Raw genomic sequence first — 24447 nt, 5'->3', positions numbered from 1 at the left:
TTGGCTTCAAAACAGGGTACCAATGGATATATTTTTGTGTTTTTTTTTTTTTTTTTTTTTTTGGGATAAAGAAAGGAGGCCACACATCATTTCGAACTCTGATTGCTTTATTTTCAAAAGATTAACTCTACGATTGGATGACCTCAACATGCGTCATTCATTTTTTTTCTTTTTTTTTTTTTATTTTTTTTTTTTTTTTTTAGAGTTCCCTTGTTTGTCTCAAGGGATTTGGGGATCACTCTGCTAGCGCAAGTGAGGGAAATTTTGGCCAGGCCAACCTGCCCCAGTGTTATATCCACGACAATCCTTTGTTTCGAAGGAAATGAAGAAGGTTATGGGTTCACGCGATATGAAGGCAGATGCTTTAACGAGAAATGAATACAAGTTACCCCCGAAACCCTGAATCAGGAGAAGACTCCACATCTTTGCCATTTCAAGTTATTGTTTTTTTTTCAAAACCTCATTTATTTACTACTTTTTTTTGAACGTACTATGCCCTAGACAACTTAATCGACAATGAATTCAACATGTGCATTTTTATTCTCTCCTTTTTTAGTCTTTCACGACATCCCTCAGGAACGAGCTTGTGCCAACTGAATATACCCGCGATGCTTGTACTCAAGTGTGCTTAAATATCATTGCCTTTATTTTCCCTTATTTACCTAAAAGCTCAGCACGACATGCAATATTTCAAAACGCATGCAAACCAAAATATGAATGAAACCGTGCCGTATTTATTGAATGAAATAACACAGAGTACAACAAACTGTAAAGATCATGTCAATATCCCTTAACAGCATTCCCCCATCACGGAATCATCATGCGTAAAACTTTTTGACCGCATCCGAATTAACCGGTAATGGTAACTCCTCTCCATCCATCCTTGTGAGAATTAGTGCCCCACCAGAGAATGTTTTCTTCACTACGAATGGCCCTTCATAATTCGGGGTCCACTTGCCTCTATGATCCTTTTGTACAGGCAAGATCTTCTTCAACACCAGCTCGCCTTCGTGGAATTCTCTTGGATGCACCCTTTTGTCAAATGCATTTTTCATTCTTCTTTGGTACAATTGCCCATGACACACTGCTGTTAACCTTTTTTCTTCAATGAAATTGAGCTGATCAAATCGAGCTTGAACCCACTCAGCTTCCTCTAGTTGGGTTTCCATTAACACTCGTAAGGACGGAATTTCCACCTCAAATGGAAGTACTGCTTCCATCCCATACACAAGCGAGAAAGGTGTTGCTCCAGTTGATGTTCGTACCGATGTGCGATATCCATGGAGAGCAAAAGGAAGCATTTCGTGCCAGTCCTTATAGGTGACCACCATCTTTTGCACGATTTTCTTGATATTCTTATTGGCAGCCTCTACCGCCCCATTCATCTTTGGACGGTAAGGAGAAGAATTATGATGATGAATCTTGAATTCCTCACATAACTCCGCCATCATCTGGTTGTTCAGGTTAGTGGCATTATCAGTGATGATTCTGTTAGGGAGCCCGTATCTACAGATCAACTCCCTTTTTATGAATCTGGTCACCACCTTTCTAGTCACGTTGGCGTAAGAAGCAGCCTCCACCCATTTGGTGAAGTAATCGATTGCGACTAGTACGAAACGATGTCCATTTGACGCCTTCGGCTCTATAGCTCCAATGACATCTATCCCCCACATCGAAAATGGCCACGGTGCAGACAACACGCTTAGAGTCGTAGGTGGCATATTGATATTATCCGCATACTTCTGACATTTCTCACACTTTCTCACATGTGTGCAACAATCACTTTCCATGGTCAGCCAAAAATAACCAGCTCTCAATATCTTCCTGGCCATCGAGTGCCCGTTCATGTGCGTGCCGAAGGTACCCTCGTGCACTTCTTTCAATATCAGCTCAGCCTCCTTTGCATCCACACATCTGAGGAGGACCATGTCGTGATTTCTCTTGTATAAAATATCCCCACTCAAGATAAAATTGCCCGCCAATCTCCTTAGCGGCCTTTTATCGTTTTCAGATGCTTTCTCAGGGTATTCTCGGGTCTTAAGATAATGCTTGATATCAAAATACCAAGGTTTACCGTCTAATTCCTCCTCGATGAAATGACAATATGCTGGCTCTGCATGGCTCTTCATTTTAATCATTGGTAATTCTGCATCTTGATCAACTTCAAACATCGATGACAAGGTAGCCAACGCATCTGCCAATTGATTATCTTCTCGCGGTATGTGGTTAAATGTGATGGAGTCGAAATACTCTATCAATCCCTTGATGTAAGCCTGGTAGGGAATTAATTTTGTATCCCTAGTCTCCCATTCTCCCTTCAACTGGTGGATGACCAAAGCTGAATCTCCGTATACATCTAGAACTCTTGCCTTAGATTCGATTGCCGCCCGAATACCCATAGCACAAGCCTCATATTCTGCGATGTTATTCGTACAATTAAAACACAACCTTGCTGTCATTGGTATGTACTGCTTCCCTGGAGAAACAAGCACTGCCCCTATTCCATGTCCCATCACATTCGAGGCTCCGTCGAATAATACCGTCCATGCTTTTTCGTCTCGGTCTTCTCCGTTCTCCTCGAGTAGAGCCTTGATATCTTCATCGGGAAATTCAGGTTGCATTGGTTGATAATCGCTAATGGGTTGATGAGCTAGGTATTCCGCTAGAGCACTACCCTTGACGGATTTTTGAGTAACATATACGATGTCATATTCTGACAATAGCATCTGCCACCGAGCTATCCTTCCAGTGAGAGCAGGCTTTTCAAAAATGAACTTGATAGGATCCATCTTGGATATCAACCAAGTAGTGTGACTGAACATGTATTGCCTTAAGCGATGAGCAGCCCATGCCAATGCACAACAAGTCCGCTCTAACGACGAATATCGTTGTTCGCAGTCGGTGAATTTCTTGCTCAAGTAGTATATTGCATGCTCTGTTTTTCCAGCTTCATCATGTTGACCCAATACACAGCCCATTGAATTTTCCAATACAGTTAGATACAAAATGAGTGGTCCTCTTGGCTCGGGTGGACGCAACACAGGGGGGTCTTGCAAGTATTGTTTGATCTTTTCAAAAGCGGCCTGAAAATCCTCGTTCCAAACCACAGCCTGATTCTTTCGTAGCAACCTGAAATTGGTTCACAGGTAGCGGTTAATTGGGAGATGAATCTAGCAATGTAGTTCAATCTACCCAAAAAACCGCGAACCTCCTTTTCCCTTCTGGGCGTAGGCATTTCTGATATTGCTCGCTGATAACAGTTGAAAAACTGTTATTTTCATGATTAAAATTGACACTAAAAGCAACCTTTACACTTAGAAACTAGCTTGAAATCATGCTTTTCTGTATATTTTTGGAAATAAGAGAGCTGGACAGGTTTATGCTTGATTTCAGTGTTTTTGTGCAGGTTTTAAGGTGAATTTGGTAAAAGAAGTGAAGAAGGAGAGAGATGAAATCAGAAAAGACAATAAAAAGTGCAAAAGGAGAAGCCGAAGTCACCGCTCAGCGGCAGTTTACCGCTGAGCGGCACTCAGGAGTTTGCGGGAGGTCCGCTGAGGGGCAAAATGGCCGCTGAGGGGAGAAAACAAGTCACGCACTCACCGCTGAGCGGTATTTTACCGCTGAGCGGTACTCTGGAAGTCACGGGAGATCCGCGGAGGGGCAAAATGGCCGCTGAGGGGAGAAAACAAGTCATGCAATCACCGTTGAGCGGTAGTTTACCGCTGAGCGGCACTTTAATGGGCTTGGACTTGACTTTTTGTAATTTACGAATGATACATAAGCTTTAGGGTTTCCTAGGGTTAGGTATCTCTGGCTGGAACGAGGCAAACACTCTCTCTACCACCCCTTTGAAGGAGGATCTTGGATGCTGAGGCTTCCGCTTCACCTTTTTAGGGTTTATTCTTTCATTCTTTCATTGTAATTCATCTAGGTTCACCATGAATATGGTGAACTAACCTCTTTATGTTTGTTGGGGAATCAATGTAGTCTTGTGAAACTCTCATATATGGAATCTGTTTTTACATCTTTTAATTAAGACTTATGCTTTCTTTCATCATTAGTTAGGGTTTTTCCTCTTTGTTTAATGCTTGCATGGTTTAACTCATTCGATGCATGATTATTGGTTTTGTCGATACGGGAACGTACGGGGAAGTCTAGATCCGGGGAATTTCTCCCAATTTTATATTGGTTGTCGTTAAGCTCCTGTACTTATGAACTAATCATTAGGAATGCTAGGAATTGTATGAACTCGTGATTAGGGAGAAGCCTTCTGGAAAGGTACATTAGAGAGTGGCATTAACAATGGTGATTTGATCGTTGAATTCCTAAAATATATGAGAGTGGATAAGATGAAATTGAACCCCAACAACATATCCATACATAAATTTCATTGAAAGTGTTTATCTTTTGCTTTTTGCCATTGATCACAATTCATGCATACATGTTTATTTTCTGTCTTGCATTTTAAACCCCAATTAATTCGTTTGTAAGTCTTAGTTAATTAAGAAATCACATAACTAAACTAGGCCGTGAGTCCTTTGGGAAGAACGATACTTGGTCTTACCAAGTTTTATTACTTGAACGATTCGGTCATACTTGCCGATTGAAAACAAGTTTGTGACATCATAATTTGGTGTTCATAAATTTGTCCATCAAGTTTTTGGCGCCGCTGCCTGGGACTCGTGGTTTAACTGGTTAATTTGTGTGATTATTAATTATCTTTGACTTATTTTTTTTTATTTTATTTTTAAATTTCGAATTTTTATTTTATTTTATTTTTTTTCTGTTTTCTGTCTTTATTTTCTGAATCTTATATTTTCTTTTATATCTTTTTGTGCTAACCAAATCTTTTAGGGTTTTGTGTTCTTGTGTATGCAGGAGGCAATTCGAACTAGGAGCAAGAAAACAACAGAACCGTTGCTTGAAGGATTAGAAGACAGTAGACGGAGGAGAAGAATCAGAACATCTAGAGAACTTTTCCCTCCTCCGGAAACTCTGTTGCAACCATCACCACAAGGTTCTGACAATAGCACAGAAAATATGGAGAATAATCATATCAGAAGAACTCTTGCTGATTACACCAATGTAGCTGGACCTCAACATTTTAACAGCATAGCTAGACCTAGAGTCAATGCAGCCAATATGGAGGTCAAACCAGCATTGATCCAACTGGTGAAGAGTAATCAATTCAATGGGTTATCTCATGAAAGCCCATATGAGCACCTTACTACATTTAATGAAATTTGCAACACAGTGAAAATCAATGGGGTGCCAGACGAAGCAATCAAACTTAGTTTGTTTCCTTTCTCATTGGGAGGCAATGCTAAGCTTTGGTTGAACTCTTTTCCAGAAGGAAGTTTCACAGAGTGGGAAGCAGTGGTAACAAAGTTTTTGAACAAGTACTTTCCACAATCAAAGGTGACAAAAGGCAAGCAAGAGATATCTTCATTTAAGCAGGGCATGGAAGAATCACTGGGGCATGCATGGGATAGATACAAAAGTCTGCTAAGAAAAACACCCACGCATGGCTTTGAAGAACAGGAAGTAGTCTTAACTTTCCTTGGAGGGCTTGGTTCACAAACCAAGATGATGCTTGATGCCTCAGCAGGATTAAAATAGTAATGGCCGATGGATCTTCAAAGGAGCCATGTGGGATTGTAGAGGACATTATAGTTTGTGTTGGCAAACTTCAGTTCTTGGCAGACTTTGTGGTGATGAAGATGGAGACTGAGAAGATACCTATCATACTTGGAAGACCGTTTATGAAAACGGCCAGGGCTATCATAGATGTAAATGAAGGTATAGTGGTGCTCCAGGATAGAGAGGAGAGAGTGGTGGTAGATGTTTTCAAAGATGAGATGCAAGCAAAGGAGGAAGAAGCTAGTTATAAAGCTGCATTTCGAGATGCACCCATGACTAGCCGTAAAGATGAAAATCTTGAGGTTTCAGGTAACCATTGTTTGTTGTTTCAGGTACCCAAGGTAGAAGAGATTGGAAGAGGAGAAGAAATTCCTAGAGACTGGAAGAAAAGAAGACTCCAACTTGGCACACCTGTTAGAATCAAGAACAAGTTGTGGGTTGTGAAGGGCTTTAAAGAGAAGGAGATGATAGAGATAGAGTCTCCATGTTCTAGAAGAACCAAAACAGTTCAAAGGAAACAGCTGAGGAGTTGGTGGAATAACAACATCAATTACAAAGAAGATGGAACTTGAACTTTATTGGGTCAAGCTAATGACATTAAAAGAGCGCTTGCTGGGAGGCAACCCAGTGAATTTAAAAACTTTTTATTTGGTTTTGTAATTTGTAATTTTTGAACATTATTTCTGTATTTATTTTGTTGGATATAGCATCTACTGAAGGATGCTAGGTGGTTAAGTATCTACTGAAGGATACAATGGCTGTAACACCTACTGATGGGTGTTGGTGGATTTTGGGTCAGGCTCGTGACGTTAAACAAGCGCTACCTGGGAGGCAACCCAGTTGATTGAATATTTCTGTTTGTTATTATTTTAGTTAGGGTTTGCATAAGCATTTTAAACATTGAATTGCAGGTGATAACAGTTGAAAAACTGTTATTTTCATGATCAAAATTGACACTAAAAGCAACCTTCACACTTAGAAATTAGCTTGAAATCATGTTTTTCTGTATATTTTTAGAAATAAGAGAGTTGGACAGGTTTATGCTTGATTTCAGTGTTTTTGTGCAGGTTTTAAGGTGAATTTGGTAAAAGAAGTGAAGAAGGAGAGAGATGAAATCAGAAAAGACAACAAAAAGTGCAAAAGGAGAAGCCGAAGTCACCGCTCAGCGGCAGTTTACCGCTGAGCGGCACTCAGGAGTTTGCGGGAGGTCCGCTGAGGGGCAAATTGGCCGCTGAGGGGAGAAAACAAGTCACGCACTCACCGCTGAGCGGTAGTTTACCGCTGAGCGGCACTTTAATGGGCTTGGACTTGACTTTTTGTAATTTACGAATGATACATAAGCTTTAGGGTTTCCTAGGGTTAGGCATCTGTGGCTGGAACGAGGCAAACACTCTCTCTACCACCTCTTTGAAGGAGGATCTTGGATGCTGAGGCTTCCGCTTCACCTTTTTAGGGTTTATTCTTTCATTCTTTCATTGTAATTCATTTAGGTTCACCATGAATATGGTGAACTAACCTCTTTATGTTTGTTGGGGAATCAATGTAGTCTTGTGAAACTCTCATATATGGAATCTGTGTTTACATCTTTTAATTAAGACTTATGCTTTCTTTCATCATTAGTTAGGGTTTTTCCTCTTTGTTTAATGCTTGCATGGTTTAACTCATTCGATGCATGATTATTGGTTTTGTCGATACGGGAACGTACGGGGAAGTCTAGATCCGGGGAATTTCTCCCAATTTTATATTGGTTGTCGTTAAGCTCCTGAACTTATGAACTAATCATTAGGAATGCTAGGAATTGTATGAACTCGTGATTAGGGAGAAGCCTTTTGGAAAGGTACATTAGAGAGTGGCATTAACAATGGTGATTTGATCGTTGAATTCCTAAAATATATGAGAGTGGATAAGATGAAATTGAACCCCAACAACATATCCATACATAAATTTCATTGAAAGTGTTTATCTTTTGCTTTTTGCCATTGATCACAATTCATGCATACATGTTTATTTTCTGTCTTGCATTTTAAACCTCAATTAATTCGTTTGTAAGTCTTAGTTAATTAAGAAATCACATAACTAAACTAGGCCGAGAGTCCTTTGGGAAGAACGATACTTGGTCTTACCAAGTTTTATTACTTGAACGATTCGGTCATACTTGCCGATTGAAAACAAGTTTGTGACATCATAATTTGGTGTTCATAAATTTGTCCATCAGCAGGGAACCAGTGAGGGGCATGTATGGGAGGCACGTAGGTTAAGAAAAGAAGGAGAAGAGCACATCACGAAAGTGCCGCTGAGCGGTAACTTACCGCTGAGCGGTACTCTCGCAGATGGGCTTTAGTTTCCCCTTAGCGGGACCCGAGCCCATTAGGGTATTTTTATACCCCAAGCTGCGGTTTAGGTTTTCTATCCAGGCTCTTCTCTGCACAAACACTTCCACATACCTTTTCCAAGGTTTTCCACATCTTTTCATTCTTTCCTCTTGAAAATTTCTCTTCCACTCACTTGCTTACTAGTGTTCCATTTAAGTTTGGGGTTGGAAGAGAGTATCTTAGCTTGGAAACATTCTTATTGCATCTAGTATCTCCACCCAAGTAAGTAAAATGCATTTTGTTCATTCTAGGGTTTTTGATTTTGAATATGATTGTCAAAGCATGAAGATTTAGGGGTTTTGATTTCTTTACATGATTTGATGATATATTTGATGTTTGAACCGATTAAACTGCATGATTATGAACTGGAAAACTGAAAATTGCATTTGGGTGGAGTTAGGAAAGCTTTAAAACAGGTTTTTCAAAAATCTGCAGAGTTACCGCTGAGGGGTAAATTGCCGCTGAGCGGCACTCTGCCATATTTGATTTTTCTGGTTTTGTGTGATTTGGAATGTGGTACTGGTGGCGCTGAGGGGAAATTCTGGCCCTCAGCGGTGGTTTAGCTTCGAAAGGAGTTGTGTTATGTGTTTTACTAATGATTAACATCATGTTCTGTGGTTTGGTTTTGTGTTTTGAATGTAGGAATGGCATCCTCATCCGGAAAAAGATTGAAAACCATGGCAAACAAGAGAAAGGAAAAGGAACCAGAGCAACCCCATTCTAGCAGGTTCCTCTCTAGGAAACATGAGAAGCACTTTAAAGTGGTTCAGGACAGGAGACTTCTGATGGAGAGAAAGGTTGGAATGATACCTAACCTTGCTCCTCAATTTGGAGAGCAAGTGTTAGGGAATGATTGGGGAAAGCTAGCCACTTATCCTGCACCTGCCAATATAGCTGTGGTTAAGGAATTTTACACCAATGCAAAGAAGATTGGTGATTATCCAGCTGAGAATTATTTGGGCTATGTTAGAGGCCATGCTATCAGGTATGATCCTGATTCAATTAATAACTTTCTAGACACTGTATGGGCTGGTGAGCAGTGCCAGTTTGCTCTTTGCATGGAGGAAGGTGCTGATTATGAGGATGTGGAGAGAGTACTGTGTATACCTGGAGGACACTTCCAAAGGAATAGATCTGGCTCAGTGGTTAACATTAGGAGGACGGATTTGACTCCTCTTGCAAAGTATTGGATGGCGTTTTCTCATGCCAACATTCAGCCATGTTCACATGTGTCAGATATTACTCTCAGCAGGGCATTTTTCATTTATTGTGCTATCAGAAATTTGAATGTTAATATTGGGCAGGTGATAGCTGATGAGATTAGTGTGTGCGCTAATACTTCAAACAACAAAGCACCACTAGGACATCCTTCTTTGATCACGCACCTTTGCAAGATAGCTGGGGTGGACACTTCTGCTCCACCTTTTGAGAGGCCAAGAAAAGCTATTGATGAGGCCTACTATAGACAGTACTGTGGAAGTGATGATGCAGCTCAGCCAGTTCCACAACGCCGTGCTCGTAGTGAGAGAGGGCCAGCACAGAGCCAGACATCTGCTGAGACACATGAAGCAGAGCCATTCCAGATGAGGGACATGTATATGTCTCTTATAGGGGCTCAGTTGCAGTCCATTCACAGAGGGCAGGTGGCCACTGCTGAGATGATTGTGGGGATGTATGATACACCTCCAGCCCACAGGTGGACTATGGATGAATTCCATAATGTGGTAGCTTGGCCAGAGGAGCCAGTGCATGGAGGAGGAGCTGGAGCAGCTGAAGCTTCAGCTAGAGAGATGGAAGAAGATGAAGCTGATGATGATGATGCATTTGAAGATGATGAAGATGAAGAGGAAGAGGAAGATACAGAGGACAACTCAGACTGATGAGGAGCTGAGATAACATTTACTGATAAATGCTATCATATGATTATGCTTTTGTGGTTTAAGTTTTCTGAACTTATTTGTTTTTGTTTATAGATTAGGGTTTGATGTACTCTATTTGAAACCTGATTTCTTGTGATGGTTTGCTATTAACTGTGATTGTGTGATAAGTAATACTGAATGATGCTTATGATTAATTGATGTTGAGATGATGTGCACATTAAAATGCTTATACAGGTGATTCACAAGCTTTGTGAACAAATGCATGATATCATGATTGTGATTGTGAAATTAAGCAGGATGTGTATGTTAAATGTGAATGAGCTTATGTGTGAGATTTTGAGCTTCAGAGTTGTTATTGTTGAATGCTATTACTTTGAAAGCATGAATGGTTTTGCCCAGGTTTTCTATGATTGAATCAATTGCTTGTTTTGCATCATGTGATCAAGCCCATTTGTTGAAAACCTTTTTATTGGCCAAATTCATAAATCAGCCCACTAAAAGAGAACACTGTGTGTTCTATCTTTTGAACCCTTAGCCTTGAATATACACTGAAAACCCTTAGTTGAAAATCTTTACCTTGAGTTAAGTAGAAGATCTTGTGTGGTATTGTTAAATATTCAAGTTTGGGGTTGTTGGGAAAAACATGAAAAGCATTGAGCTAAGAGTTAAAAAAAGTAAGAATATGCAAAGAAAAAGAAAAGAAAAGAAAAAGAAGCAAAGCTCAATGCAAAGGCAAAAGAAAGTTGGGAATGAATAAGATGATTGTGTTGTTATGATTCTATTAACTCAAGGATTTTGTGATCCAGAAAAACCAATTTTCTTGTTAGCCCAGCCACATTATAAGCCATAGAAAAGTCCTTGTGATGATGCATGCTTGTGAATGTTTTTGATTGTGGTAAAATGAAAGGCAAAGTTAATTCATGTAACATTGTGATAGTAGAGTGAATGAGTGATCATCTCTTATACACTTGAGTGTGAGTGAAACACTTGACTGAGTGAGGAAATATCACATGAACACATGAACATCCATGTTTAATTGATTGATCATTCATGAAAATAGCATTTGGTGGAATTTAAATGACTTTGTGAATACTAAAGCATGTGCACATCTTGATCGAACTCTTGGTCATAAGTTTGAGTGAAGTTTTTGCTTATCTTGAAAAGAAGATTTTTGAATGAAGTGAATCATCATATGAATTGGTTTAAAGATAGAGTTACATCTTATTTGCTTGAGGACAAGCAAAGTTTTAAGTTTGGGGTTGTGATAACAGTTGAAAAACTGTTATTTTCATGATTAAAATTGACACTAAAAGCAACCTTTACACTTAGAAACTAGCTTGAAATCATGCTTTTCTGTATATTTTTGGAAATAAGAGAGCTGGACAGGTTTATGCTTGATTTCAGTGTTTTTGTGCAGGTTTTAAGGTGAATTTGGTAAAAGAAGTGAAGAAGGAGAGGGATGAAATCAGAAAAGACAATAAAAAGTGCAAAAGGAGAAGCCGAAGTCACCGCTCAGCGGCAGTTTACCGCTGAGCGGCACTCAGGAGTTTGCGGGAGGTCCGCTGAGGGGCAAAATGGCCGCTGAGGGGAGAAAACAAGTCACGCACTCACCGCTGAGCGGTATTTTACCGCTGAGCGGTACTCTGGAAGTCACGGGAGATCCGCTGAGGGGCAAAATGGCCGCTGAGGGGAGAAAACTAGTCATGCAATCACCGCTGAGCGGTAGTTTACCGCTGAGCGGCACTTTAATGGGCTTGGACTTGACCTTTTGTAATTTACGAATGATACATAAGCTTTAGGGTTTCCTAGGGTTAGGTATCTCTGGCTGGAACGAGACAAACACTCTCTCTACCACCCCTTTGAAGGAGGATCTTGGATGCTGAGGCTTCCGCTTCACCTTTTTAGGGTTTATTCTTTCATTCTTTCATTGTAATTCATCTAGGTTCACCATGAATATGGTGAACTAACCTCTTTATGTTTGTTGGGGAATCAATGTAGTCTTGTGAAACTCTCATATATGGAATCTGTTTTTACATCTTTTAATTAAGACTTATGCTTTCTTTCATCATTAGTTAGGGTTTTTCCTCTTTGCTTAATGCATGCTTTGTTTAACTCATTCAATGCATGATTATTGATTTTGTCGATACGGGAACGTACGGGGAAGTCTAGATCCGGGGAATTTCTCCCAATAGTATATTGGTTGCCTTAAGCTCCTGTGCTAAAAAAAACTAATTATTAGGAATGCTAGGAATTGTATGAACTCCTAATTAGGGAGAAGCCTTCTTGAAAGGTAATTTAGAGAGTGGCATTAACAATGATGACTTGAATGTTGAATTCCTAAAATATATGAGAGTGGATAAGATGAAATTGACCCCCAACAACATATTCATCAATATATTTCATTGAAAGTGCTTGTCTTTTGTTTTAGCCATTGATCAACCTCATGCATACATGTTTATTTTCCTCTTTTGCATATTAAAATCCAATTATTTTGTTCTTAAGTCTTAGCTAATCAACAAATCACATAACTAAACTAGGCCGTGAGTCCTTTGGGAGAACGATACTTGGTCTTACCGAGTTTATTACTTGAAACGATTCGGTCATACTTGCCGATTGTTAAACAAGTTTGTGACATCATATTTTGGTGATCATAAATTTGTCCATCACTCGCACTTTGTCAGGATCCACTTCTATCCCTTTTTGGCTAACCACAAAACCTAATAATTTCCCAGACTTCACTCCAAACGTGCATTTGGCGGGGTTTAACCTGAGTTTATATTTTCTCAATCTCTCAAATAATTTCTTCAAGTTGAGGATGTGCTCTTCTTCCGATTCAGACTTTGCGATCATGTCATCCACATAAACTTCGATCTCCTTGTGCATCATATCATGAAAAAGTGTCACCATCGCCCTTTGATATGTTGCCCCAGCATTCTTGAGCCCAAAAGACATCACCTTATAACAAAAGGTTCCCCACAACGTGATAAAGGTAGTCTTTTCCATGTCCTCAGGCGCCATCTTGATCTGATTATACCCCGAGAAACCATCCATGAACGAAAATAGCGAGTACTTGGCCGTATTATCAACCAAAGTGTCGATGTGTGGTAAAGGGAAGTTATCCTTCGGACTTGCACGATTCAAATCATGATAGTCAACGCACATTCGAACCTTACCATCTTTCTTAGGCACTGGTACAATATTTGCTACCCATTGTGGGTATCTCGCCACAGCCAGAAATCCTGCGTCGAATTGTTTCTGAACCTCTTCCTTAATTTTCAATGACATTTCTGGTTTCATTCTTCTTAGTTTTTGCTTGACTGGGAGGTATTCCGATTTAAGTGGGAGCTTGTGTTGCACAATATCGGCATCCAAACCTGGCATGTCACTATAAGACCAAGCGAACACATCCTTAAATTCCTTCAATAGGGCTCGCAACCCCTCCCTCACTTCCTTTTTCATGCCAGTACCGATCTTTACTTCCTTTATCTCTCCTTCCTGTCCCAAGTTGAGCATTTCAACATCCTCCTGATGGGGTTTTATCTCTTTAGACTCTTCTTCCACTAATCTCAAGAGTTCTGGAGAGGGTTCCCGATCATCTTCATAATCATCTTCCGTATTATCGATAGGGTGCTCAAAATTAGGAATATCGACATTGTTATTTTCAAAACTTTCATTGTCATATCTGCATTATTGAAATTTATAAAAAAAGAAGAATAAATAAAAAAGGAAAAACCGATGACGAATGCAAAATGATGATAAAACACAAACAAACACAATTTGATTATCACGCTGAGCACAAAAACTAAACGTCAACCCGTAAGTCATGAATCCTAAAGCCCCGGGTGAAGCTATAGGATTAATTAAAACTATTACATTTTACTCAAATTAAGCATCACGGGTAAACTCAGAGTTTCCCAATTGTTGAGTGGTGCAGCTGTGGAGCAGGCCCGCACGAAACTTGAGCATTCAGAGCTATCTTCATCCTCCACGACAGCTATATGGCCCGCGTTGATCCATCCAGCACTACGAAAGCTCTCCTTGATGTCACGAATACCAATCCTTTCCGCCCTGGGCTCACGCCTTTCTACACGAGCCAGGCCGCGCTCTCTCCTTTCTTCCATCAGCCTTCTCTTGTCCTCTTTGGTGGGCTTGTACCCTAGGCCATATCGGTTTCTATTCTCAACGACCTTTAGGGGGAAAGTTCGCCCCTGCCCATGCTTGCCCAAACCTCTACCAGGTATATACCCCTCTTTCAGCAAGACCTTAGCCATCATGATAGAAGCACGTGACAAATGTGGGTTTACTAGGAATGGCTCCACATAGGCATTTCCCACAATCTCCAATGACTGGAAGGCTGCTTCAAGAGCTTCCTCAGCCACCTCGATATATCGCGTGGACGATGGTCCGCTCACAAGGAGGTCCTCCTCTCCTGATACTATCACCAGCTTATCTCCCATAACATATTTCAGCTTTTGGTGTAGTGTGGAAGGCACAACTCCTGCAGAATGGATCCACGGGCAACCCAACAAACAGCTATAAGCCGGGAGGATATCCATAACTTGAAAGGTCACTTGAAAGACACAAGGACCGACTTGAACGGGCAATTCAATTTCTCCCATCACTACCCTTTTACTGCCGTCAAATGCCCTCACAATCATAGAGCTCGGCTTCATATGCATTCCATCACAGGGGAGCTTCTCCAATGTCGATTTTGGCATGACGTTCAGAGAGGAGCCATTGTCCACCAAGACACGCGCTATAACGTGATCTAAACATTTCACAGAGACATGAAGAGCCTTGTTATGCCCTCTCCCCTCAGTGGGTATCTCCTCATCAGTAAAGGTGAGGTAATTATTAGCGATGATGTTGCCAACAATGCCCTCAAACTTGTTCAACGAAATACCTTGCTCAACATGAGCCTCACTGAGTACCTTCATCAACAACTTTCTGTGAGAGGTAGAATGCATAAGCAATTCTAACAAGGAAATCCGAGCAGGCATGCGATTCAACTGCTCCACCACCTTATACTCACTCTGTTGAATGAATTTTAAAAATTCTCAGGCCTCTTCTTCGGATATTTCTTTCTTTTCCTCCTCGTTAGGGGTCTCCTCTACCTGCGCGCCATTTCCTTTTAAGACCTCCCTGGCCTTTGCGACCATTGTTGTTTCATTATTATTGGTCCCCTCTTTTGTCACCATTGGTGACGCGAAGATTCGACCACTTCTCGTCATCCCACCTATGCCTGTTATGTTTTCAACGGCCGAATCTGCGCCCTTTCCCTCATCTAACACATGTGCTCCATACCTCCAAGGGACAGCCTTCTCGCTTTTGTAAAGAAAGGGAGACGGCGCCCGAATGACGACAGACGGCTTTTCTTCAGCCACTGGTATAGGGGGGGTTCTAGTGAAATGGATCACCAACGACTCAGGTAGAGTTACGTCGGATTCCCCATTAATCTGTGTAAACACTTCCCCCTCCTCATCCTTGTGGCATACTTGCATCAAACCCCGATCCAGCAGGTCTTGTAGAACATATTCAAATTCACCACATTCCTCAATAGAGTGTCCATCATTCGGATGAAGCGCACATGTTACGTCCTCGTCATAATCACCTTTTAAAAGGCCCACCTTTATCAGCGCCTTGAAGATAAACTTTCTAGAACTTCGGATTTCACCCGCGTCCCTTATCAGCTCATGTTTTTCATCCTCGATGGCATTCGTCGAGGCATTCCCATGCCCAGAAAGCGGGTTATTCTCAATGCTGGGTTTATCTTCTTGAAACTTTAACCACCCAGAGTCGATTAGAGCCTGTACTTTGTGTTTAAAAGCCAGACACCTCTCAGTTGAGTGACCAACACCTCCTCCATGGTAACTACATTTGGCCTCTGCATCATAACCCCTGGGGTACGGAGGTTGCATAGGCTTCATTGGACAAATAGCAACCAAACCCCTTTTGACGAGATGGAGTAACAATTCTGTGTAAGTTGTAGGGATAGGGGTGAAATTAACAAACTGGTTCCTTCTTGGGTAAGGGTTTTGGCCCGCATTCTGATTTGGACCCGCAATTGCCCCAGCCCTCCAAGTATCAGCTGGGGGCAACGGCGGTTGATAATATCCTTGTTGTTGTTGAGGCCTGGCTTGATGAGCAAACGCCGCATTAGCTGCAAGAGGGGGTTGCCCCAAGTATGGTCGGAAGCTATGAGTGGGAGCTTGACCTCTCCACACAGGCATTGCCGATGCCGCATGCACATCCCCTTCCTTCTTCTTTCCCGCATTGAAATTGGGTTTTTTGTAATTTGCGGTTGCGGGTGAACTGTATGCAATTTTCCCACTTTTAACCCCAATTTCTATCCTTTCGCCTATTATAATGATATCAGCGAAATTGGCAGACACGTTCCCGACCATGTGCTCGTAAAATGGCGGCTGGAGAGTGTTCACAAACATTGCCACCACCTCCCTGTCATACAAAGGTGGTTCGACTTGTGCAGCTAACTCCCTCCACCGTTGGGCATATTCCTTGAAAGTTTCGTTGTCCTTCTTTGACATATTTTGCAGCTGCAGTCGATCTGGTGCGATGTGCGTGTTGTATATATACTGCTTTACAAAGGCGTCTGCCAGGTCTGCCCAGCAACGAATTCGAGACGCCTCAAGATGGGTGTACCAGTTCAACGCTACCCCAGCCAAACTGTCTTGAAAAAAATGGATGAGTAACTTATCATCGTAAGCGTACGCAGCCATCTTTCTACAGTACATGGTCAGATGGCTTTTCGGGAAGGTATTACCTTTGTATTTCTCGAACTCCGGTGCTTTAAATTTGTGTGGTATCATCACCCCGGGAACCAAGCTCAGCCTCGCAACATCTCCAAACCCATAGCTTTCGACCCCTTCAATGGCCCTCAATCTCTCCTCCAGAATTTCCAACCTACTCTTGGCCCCATCAGCACTACTAACTACTCCCTGCAACATGGTGTGTGGTATGACTTTGGCTGAAGAGCCCTCTCCAGTACCCATATGCGGTACTGGGGTCACCCGAATTCCATCAGTTGTGTTGGTCTCATTCATTCTCGTGCCCCCTATGGGAGCCGACACTGAAACAGGTCCTTGAGTGCCGGTCAGTATTACATTAGCCGTTGGGGGAAGGGAGAATGAAGTTTGCTCTACTTCTGGGTACTCTCCTGTAGGAGGAGTATAACCTGGAGGTAAGCCATACATCGGAAAAGGGACCGATTGGCTTACAGCGTTGAACATCGGGGGATAATGGTGGGCATTCCCCTCAACTCGTGCAGATGAAGACTCCCCAGTAGTCTTTAGGGATTCGAGGGCTGCCAAGATCTGGCCAACCTGGTCTTTCAACAAACTAACATCAGCCTTGATGGATTCATGCGACTCCTCCCAATTGTCCATGACTCTTGAATTGGCTCGAGTCCTGTAGGGATGTCGTGGAAACTTAGCCGTTGTCCCTCACTCGTACTGCTTTATTATTTTAATCGAATCAAATTAGATGAGAATGGGATATGCTAAAGAAAAATATGATGCATGCTAGTGACAGGTGGAAATCACAGGATCACGATAACATCACTGGTGGAAATTAACACAAGTTGGTACCAAACGAACATTCTGCATCTTTCATTTAAAGAAAATTCAGTTCAATACATTGCCTAAAGGCACAAAATACAATAATCTCATTTATACATCACTCCTGAGCTCGAACGATGAAGGATTTCATCTCGCCTACCAACCATTTACAATGATTAATAAAAAGTTTGATTTCTTCCGGCGGGTTACAAAAGTGGGTACTAGCTTCGGCGTCCAACACCATCTTGGGGATGTCTTCAATTGCCCCGTTTGCCAACATAGCCAATTGGGAAAAACTCCCCTTCCAGTGCTTCACAGCCTCTTCTTGCTCTGCGATGTGATCTTCCATTCGCTTCACCAAGGCTTGATGCCTTTCTTCAAACTCCACCGACCTCCACCGTTCCTCTTGTTCCTCAATATATTCCTCCATTTGTTTTATCAGAGTTCGATGCTCTTCTTCTGCTTCTGCTAGCTTCCAACGCTCCTGGTTCATATCCGCCTCAAACGACATGGCCATTTCCTTCATCTCGTGCCCCGCTTTTTCTACCTGAACCTGCGCTTCTCTTAGTCTTTTCAGGGCTTCTCGCTTTTCTCTTTTGGCTTCTTCGTAGAGGTGCTTCCACTGTTTTCCCTCTTCTAACGCCGCATTCTTCTCCTTCACTCTCATGGCCAACTCTTTGCTTGCGGCTGCTAGATCTTGCTTCAATCGGAATGTATAATCTCTCTCGGCCTTCTGATTTCTGACAATTTCTTCATAGGCCTGTGCTTTTTCTTCTTTGTCATTCCTCATATCAATAAAATCGTTGCGCGCAGTTTGTAATTCCTTTCCCAACCTAGCATTCCTCTCCCTCAATTTTTCCACTTCTGCCTTCAACTCCTTCATCTCTTCACTCTCTAGGTCTTGGGAGGGCTCTTCATTAACCGGCTGATCACTGATTGGTTTGAAAGGCAGTTTGACTTCCCTCACCCTCTCTAGGATCCATGTATGATAACTAACTTTGCTGTCCATGATGGACAAATTTATGAACACCAAATTATAATGTCACAAACTTGTTTTCAATCGGCAAGTATGACCGAATCGTTCAAGTAATAAAACTTGGTAAGACCAAGTATCGTTCTTCCCAAAGGACTCACGGCCTAGTTTAGTTATGTGATTTCTTAATTAACTAAGACTTACAAACGAATTAATTGGGGTTTAAAATGCAAGACAGAAAATAAACATGTATGCATGAATTGTGATCAATGGCAAAAAGCAAAAGATAAACACTTTCAATGAAATTTATGTATGGATATGTTGTTGGGGTTCAATTTCATCTTATCCACTCTCATATATTTTAGGAATTCAACGATCAAATCACCATTGTTAATGCCACTCTCTAATGTACCTTTCCAGAAGGCTTCTCCCTAATCACGAGTTCATACAATTCCTAGCATTCCTAATGATTAGTTCATAAGTACAGGAGCTTAACGACAACCAATATAAAATTGGGAGAAATTCCCCGGATCTAGACTTCCCCGTACGTTCCCGTATCGACAAAACCAATAATCATGCATCGAATGAGTTAAACCATGCAAGCATTAAACAAAGAGGAAAAACCCTAACTAATGATGAAAGAAAGCATAAGTCTTAATTAAAAGATGTAAAAACAGATTCCATATATGAGAGTTTCACAAGACTACATTGATTCCCCAACAAACATAAAGAGGTTAGTTCACCATATTCATGGTGAACCTAGATGAATTACAATGAAAGAATGAAAGAATAAACCCTAAAAAGGTGAAGCGGAAGCCTCAGCATCCAAGATCCTCCTTCAAAGGGGTGGTAGAGAGAGTGTTTGCCTCGTTCCAGCCAGAGATACCTAACCCTAGGAAACCCTAAAGCTTATGTATCATTCGTAAATTACAAAAAGTCAAGTCCAAGCCCATTAAAGTGCCGCTCAGCGGTAAACTACCGCTCAGCGGTGATTGCGTGACTTGTTTTCTCCCCTCAGCGGCCATTTTGCCCCTCAGCGGATCTCCCGTGACTTCCAGAGTACCGCTCAGCGGTAAAATACCGCTCAGCGGTGAGTGCGTGACTTGTTTTCTCCCCTCAGCGGCCATTTTGCCCCTCAGCGGACCTCCCGCAAACTCCTGAGTGCCGCTCAGCGGTAAACTGCCGCTGAGCGGTGACTTCGGCTTCTCCTTTTGCACTTTTTATTGTCTTTTCTGATTTCATCTCTCTCCTTCTTCACTTCTTTTACCAAATTCACCTTAAAACCTGCACAAAAACACTGAAATCAAGCATAAACCTGTCCAGCTCTCTTATTTCCAAAAATATACAGAAAAGCATGATTTCAAGCTAGTTTCTAAGTGTAAAGGTTGCTTTTAGTGTCAATTTTTAATCATGAAAATAACAGTTTTTCAACTGTTATCACAACCCCAAACTTAAAACTTTGCTTGTCCTCAAGCAAATAAGATGTAACTCTATCTTTAAACCAATTCATATGATGATTCACTTCATTCAAAAATCTTCTTTTCAAGATAAGCAAAAACTTCACTCAAACTTATGACCAAGAGTTCGATCAAGATGTGCACATGCTTTAGTATTCACAAAGTCATTTAAATTCCAACAAATGCTATTTTCATGAATGATCAATCAATTAAACATGGATGTTCATGTGTTCATGTGATATTTCCTCACTCAGTCAAGTGTTTCACTCACACTCAAGTGTATAAGAGATGATCACTCATTCACTCTACTATCACAATGTTACATGAATTAACTTTGCCTTTCATTTTACCACAATCAAAAACATTCACAAGCATGCATCATCACAAGGACTTTTCTATGGCTTATAATGTGGCTGGGCTAACAAGAAAATTGGTTTTTCTGGATCACAAAATCCTTGAGTTAATAGAATCATAACAACACAATCATCTTATTCATTCCCAACTTTCTTTTGCCTTTGCATTGAGCTTTGCTTCTTTTTCTTTTCTTTTCTTTTTCTTTGCATATTCTTACTTTTTTTAACTCTTAGCTCAATGCTTTTCATGTTTTTCCCAACAACCCCAAACTTCAATATTTAACAATACCACACAAGATCTTCTACTTAACTCAAGGTAAAGATTTTCAACTAAGGGTTTTCAGTGTATATTCAAGGCTAAGGGTTCAAAAGATAGAACACACAGTGTTCTCTTTTAGTGGGCTGATTTTATGAATTTGGCCAATAAAAAGGTTTTCAACAAATGGCCTTGATCACATGATGCAAAACAAGCAATTGATTCAATCATAGAAAACCTGGGCAAAACCATTCATGCTTTCAAAGTAATAGCATTCAACAATAACAACTCTGAAGCTCAAAATCTCACACATAAGCTCATTCACATTTAACATACACATCCTGCTTAATTTCACAATCACAATCATGATATCATGCATTTGTTCACAAAACTTGTGAATCACCTGTATAAGCATTTTAATGTGCACATCATCTCAACATCAGTTAATCATAAGCATCATTCAGTATTACTTATCACAACATCACAGTTAATAGCAAACCATCACAAGAAATCAGGTTTCAAATAGAGTACATCAAACCCTAATCTAAAAACAAAAACAAATAAGTTCAGAAAACTTAAACCACAAAAGCATAATCATATGATAGCATTTATCAGTAAATGTTATCTCAGCTCCTCATCAGTCTGAGTTGTCCTCTGTATCTTCCTCTTCCTCTTCATCTTCATCATCTTCAAATGCATCATCATCATCAGCTTCATCTTCTTCCATCTCTCTAGCTGAAGCTTCAGCTGCTCCAGCTCCTCCTCCATGCACTGGCTCCTCTGGCCAAGCTACCACATTATGGAATTCATCCATAGTCCACCTGTGGGCTGGAGGTGTATCATACATCCCCACAATCATCTCAGCAGTGGCCACCTGCCCTATGTGAATGGACTGCAACTGAGCCCCTATAAGAGACATATACATGTCCCTCATCTGGAATGGCTCTGCTTCATGTGTCTCAGCAGATGTCTGGCTCTGTGCTGGCCCTCTCTCTCTACGAGCACGGCGTGGTGGAACTGGCTGAGCTGCATCATCACCTCCACAGTACTGTCTATAGTAGGCCTCATCAATAGCTTTTCTTGGCCTCTCAAAAGGTGGAGCAGAAGTGTCCACCCCAGCTATCTTGCAAAGGTGCGTGATCAAAGAAGGATGTCCTAGTGGTGCTTTGTTGTTTGAAGTATTAGCGCACACACTAATCTCATCAGCTATCACCTGCCCAATATTAACATTCAAATTTCTGATAGCACAATAAATGAAAAATGCCCTGTTGAGAGTAATATCTGACACATGTGAACATGGCTGAATGTTGGCATGAGAAAACGCCATCCAATACTTTGCAAGAGGAGTCAAATCCGTCCTCCTAATGTTAACCACTGAGCCAGATCTATTCCTTTGGAAGTGCCCTCCAGGTATACACAGTACTCTCTCCACATCCTCATAATCAGCACCTTCCTCCATGCAAAGAGCAAACTGGCACTGCTCACCAGCCCATACAGTGTCCAGAAAGTTATTAATTGAATCAGGATCATACCTGATAGCATGGCCTCTAACATAGCCCAAATAATTCTCAGCTGGATAATCACCAATCTTCTTTGCATTGGTGTAAAATTCCTTAACCACAGCTATATTGGCAGGTGCAGGATAAGTGGCTAGCTTTCCCCAATCATTCCCTAACACTTGCTCTCCAAATTGAGGAGCAAGGTTAGGTATCATTCCAACCTTTCTCTCCATCAGAAGTCTCCTGTCCTGAACCACTTTAAAGTGCTTCTCATGTTTCCTAGAGAGGAACCTGCTAGAATGGGGTTGCTCTGGTTCCTTTTCCTTTCTCTTGTTTGCCATGGTTTTCAATCTTTTTCCGGATGAGGATGCCATTCCTACATTCAAAACACAAAACCAAACCACAGAACATGATGTTAATCATTAGTAAAACACAGAAGACAACTCCTTTCGAAGCTAAACCACCGCTGAGGGCCAGAATTTCCCCTCAGCGCCACCAGTACCACATTCCAGATCACACAAAACCAGAAAAATCAAATCTGGCAGAGTGCCGCTCAGCGGCAGTTTACCCCTCAGCGGTAACTCTGCAGATTTTTGAAAAACCTGTTTTAAAGCTTTCCTACCTCCACCCAAATGCAATTTTCAGTTTTCCAGTTCATAATCATGCAGTTTAATCGGTTCAAACATCAAATATATCATCAAATCATGCCAAGAAGTCAAAACCCCTAAATCTTCATGCTTTGACAATCATATTCAAAATCAAAAACCCTAGAATGAACAAAATGCATTTTACTTACTTGGGTGGAGATACTAGATGCAATGAGAATGCTTCCAAGCTAGAATGCTCTCTTCCAACCCCAAACTTTGATGGCACACTAGTGAAAAAGTGAGTGGAAGAGAAATTTTCTTAAGAGGGAAGAGTAAAAAGATGTGGAAAACCTTGGAGAAGGTATGTGGGAGTGTTTGTGCAAAGAAAAGTCTGAAAGTGTGAAAGAATGCGCAGCTTAGGGTGTAAAAATACCCTAATGGGCTCGGGTCCCGCTAAGGGGAGCTAAAACCCTATTCTGCGAGAGTACCGCTCAGCGGTAAAGTACCGCTCAGCGGCACTTTCGTGAAGTGCTCTTTTCCTTCTTTTCTTAACCTACGTGCCTCCTAGACATGCCCCTCACTGGCTCCCTGCAATTAATTTCTCAGATCACTCAAACATTCAATCCCTATCATGCAACTAAAGCAGAATAAAAACAAACAATACAGATAAAATCAATCAACTGGGTTGCCTCCCAGGTAGTGCTTGTTTAACGTCACGAGCCTGACCCAAAATCCACCAACACCCATCAGTAGGTGTAACAAACTTACCAACACCCATCAGTAGGTGCAAAATTTTCTTACCAACACCCATCAGTAGGTGTTACAAACATAATATCCTTCAGTAAATACTTAACCACCTAGCATCCTTCAGTAGATGCTATCTCCAACAAAATAGTTATAAAAATAAAGTCCACAAATTAAAAATTACAAAACCAAAATAAAATCAAAAGTTCTTAAATCACTGGGTTGCCTCCCAGCAAGCGCTCTTTTAACGTCATTAGCTTGACCCAATAAAGCTCATGTTCCTTCTTCTTTTTCTTCTTCTTTCTACTGAACTTCTTTAGAAATTTGATCAAACCAGGAACCTGTTGTAGTGTCTCAATCATAGGAACTTTAATCTCCAATTTCTTGAAGATTTCCATAAAGCACTTGAATTTCTTTTCCTTCCTATGATTCTTCTTTAGATGAGGATGTGATTTTTCATATGATTTCTTCTTCTTTCCTCTCATCTTCTTTTTCTTCCTTTTTCTCTCCCTAAATTTTCTCTTTTTCTTTTCTTTTATTTTTTCTTCCCTTTTCTTTTTCTTTTCAACTTCTTTATTTTCACACAAATTTTCTTTCTCTCTTCTCTCTCAACCACTTCTTTCTCTTTTTCTTCATCTTTATTTCTCTCACTCAATTCTTCTTTTTCTTTTCTCTCTATCTTTTCCTCATCGCCCCCTATTTTTTTCTCATCAAGAATCTTGTCACTTTCAGTGATAATGGCTTGCCCTTCCTCCTTAGGGTTAACTTCAGTATTGACCTCATCATTCAATCTCTGATTAATGGAATGAAGCTGCATCTCCATCCTTTTACATGATTCTTCAATGCTTTTCTGAGTAGCATCAGAATTTTTCAAAAATTGTTGAAGGGTGTCATCCAAACTTCCTGATAGAAAGGTTTGTTGTTGTTGCTTGTTAAATTGCCCAGTTTGTCCAGCTTGCCCACTTTGTTCCTGACCAATACTTGGGTGTGGTTTCCACCCTTGATTGTAGCTCCCTTGACGGTATTGATTGGTCATGTAGTTTACATCCTCTACGGCTTCAACTGGAAAGGCACATTGACCATTGATATGGTCACCTCCACACAATTCGCAT

The 24447-nt window shown here is 41.1% G+C and overlaps 1 protein-coding gene across 1 annotated transcript; it reads right to left on the bottom strand.

The window, feature by feature from the left end:
* Window positions 1-243: 243 nt before the first annotated feature.
* LOC148198316 (uncharacterized) lies at window positions 244-17295 on the bottom strand. The gene is made up of 10 exons (XM_088115756.1): window positions 17014-17295; window positions 16334-16848; window positions 15007-16243; window positions 14614-14925; window positions 13773-14337; window positions 12927-13500; window positions 2816-3129; window positions 2541-2713; window positions 1545-2123; window positions 244-399 (listed from the first exon to the last, which is right to left on the bottom strand). Exons 1-10 carry the CDS (start codon window positions 17293-17295, stop codon window positions 244-246), a joined length of 4707 nt encoding a protein of 1568 aa, XP_087971882.1.
* Between the last annotated feature and the right edge of the window lie 7152 nt (window positions 17296-24447).

Source organism: Vigna umbellata, chromosome 5 (genome assembly GCF_029865625.1).
Source record: "Vigna umbellata cultivar VRB3 chromosome 5, Vumbellata_1.0, whole genome shotgun sequence".
In the NCBI taxonomy this organism is placed as follows: Eukaryota; Viridiplantae; Streptophyta; class Magnoliopsida; order Fabales; family Fabaceae; genus Vigna; species Vigna umbellata.
This window is presented reverse-complemented; position numbering and strand designations above follow the sequence as displayed.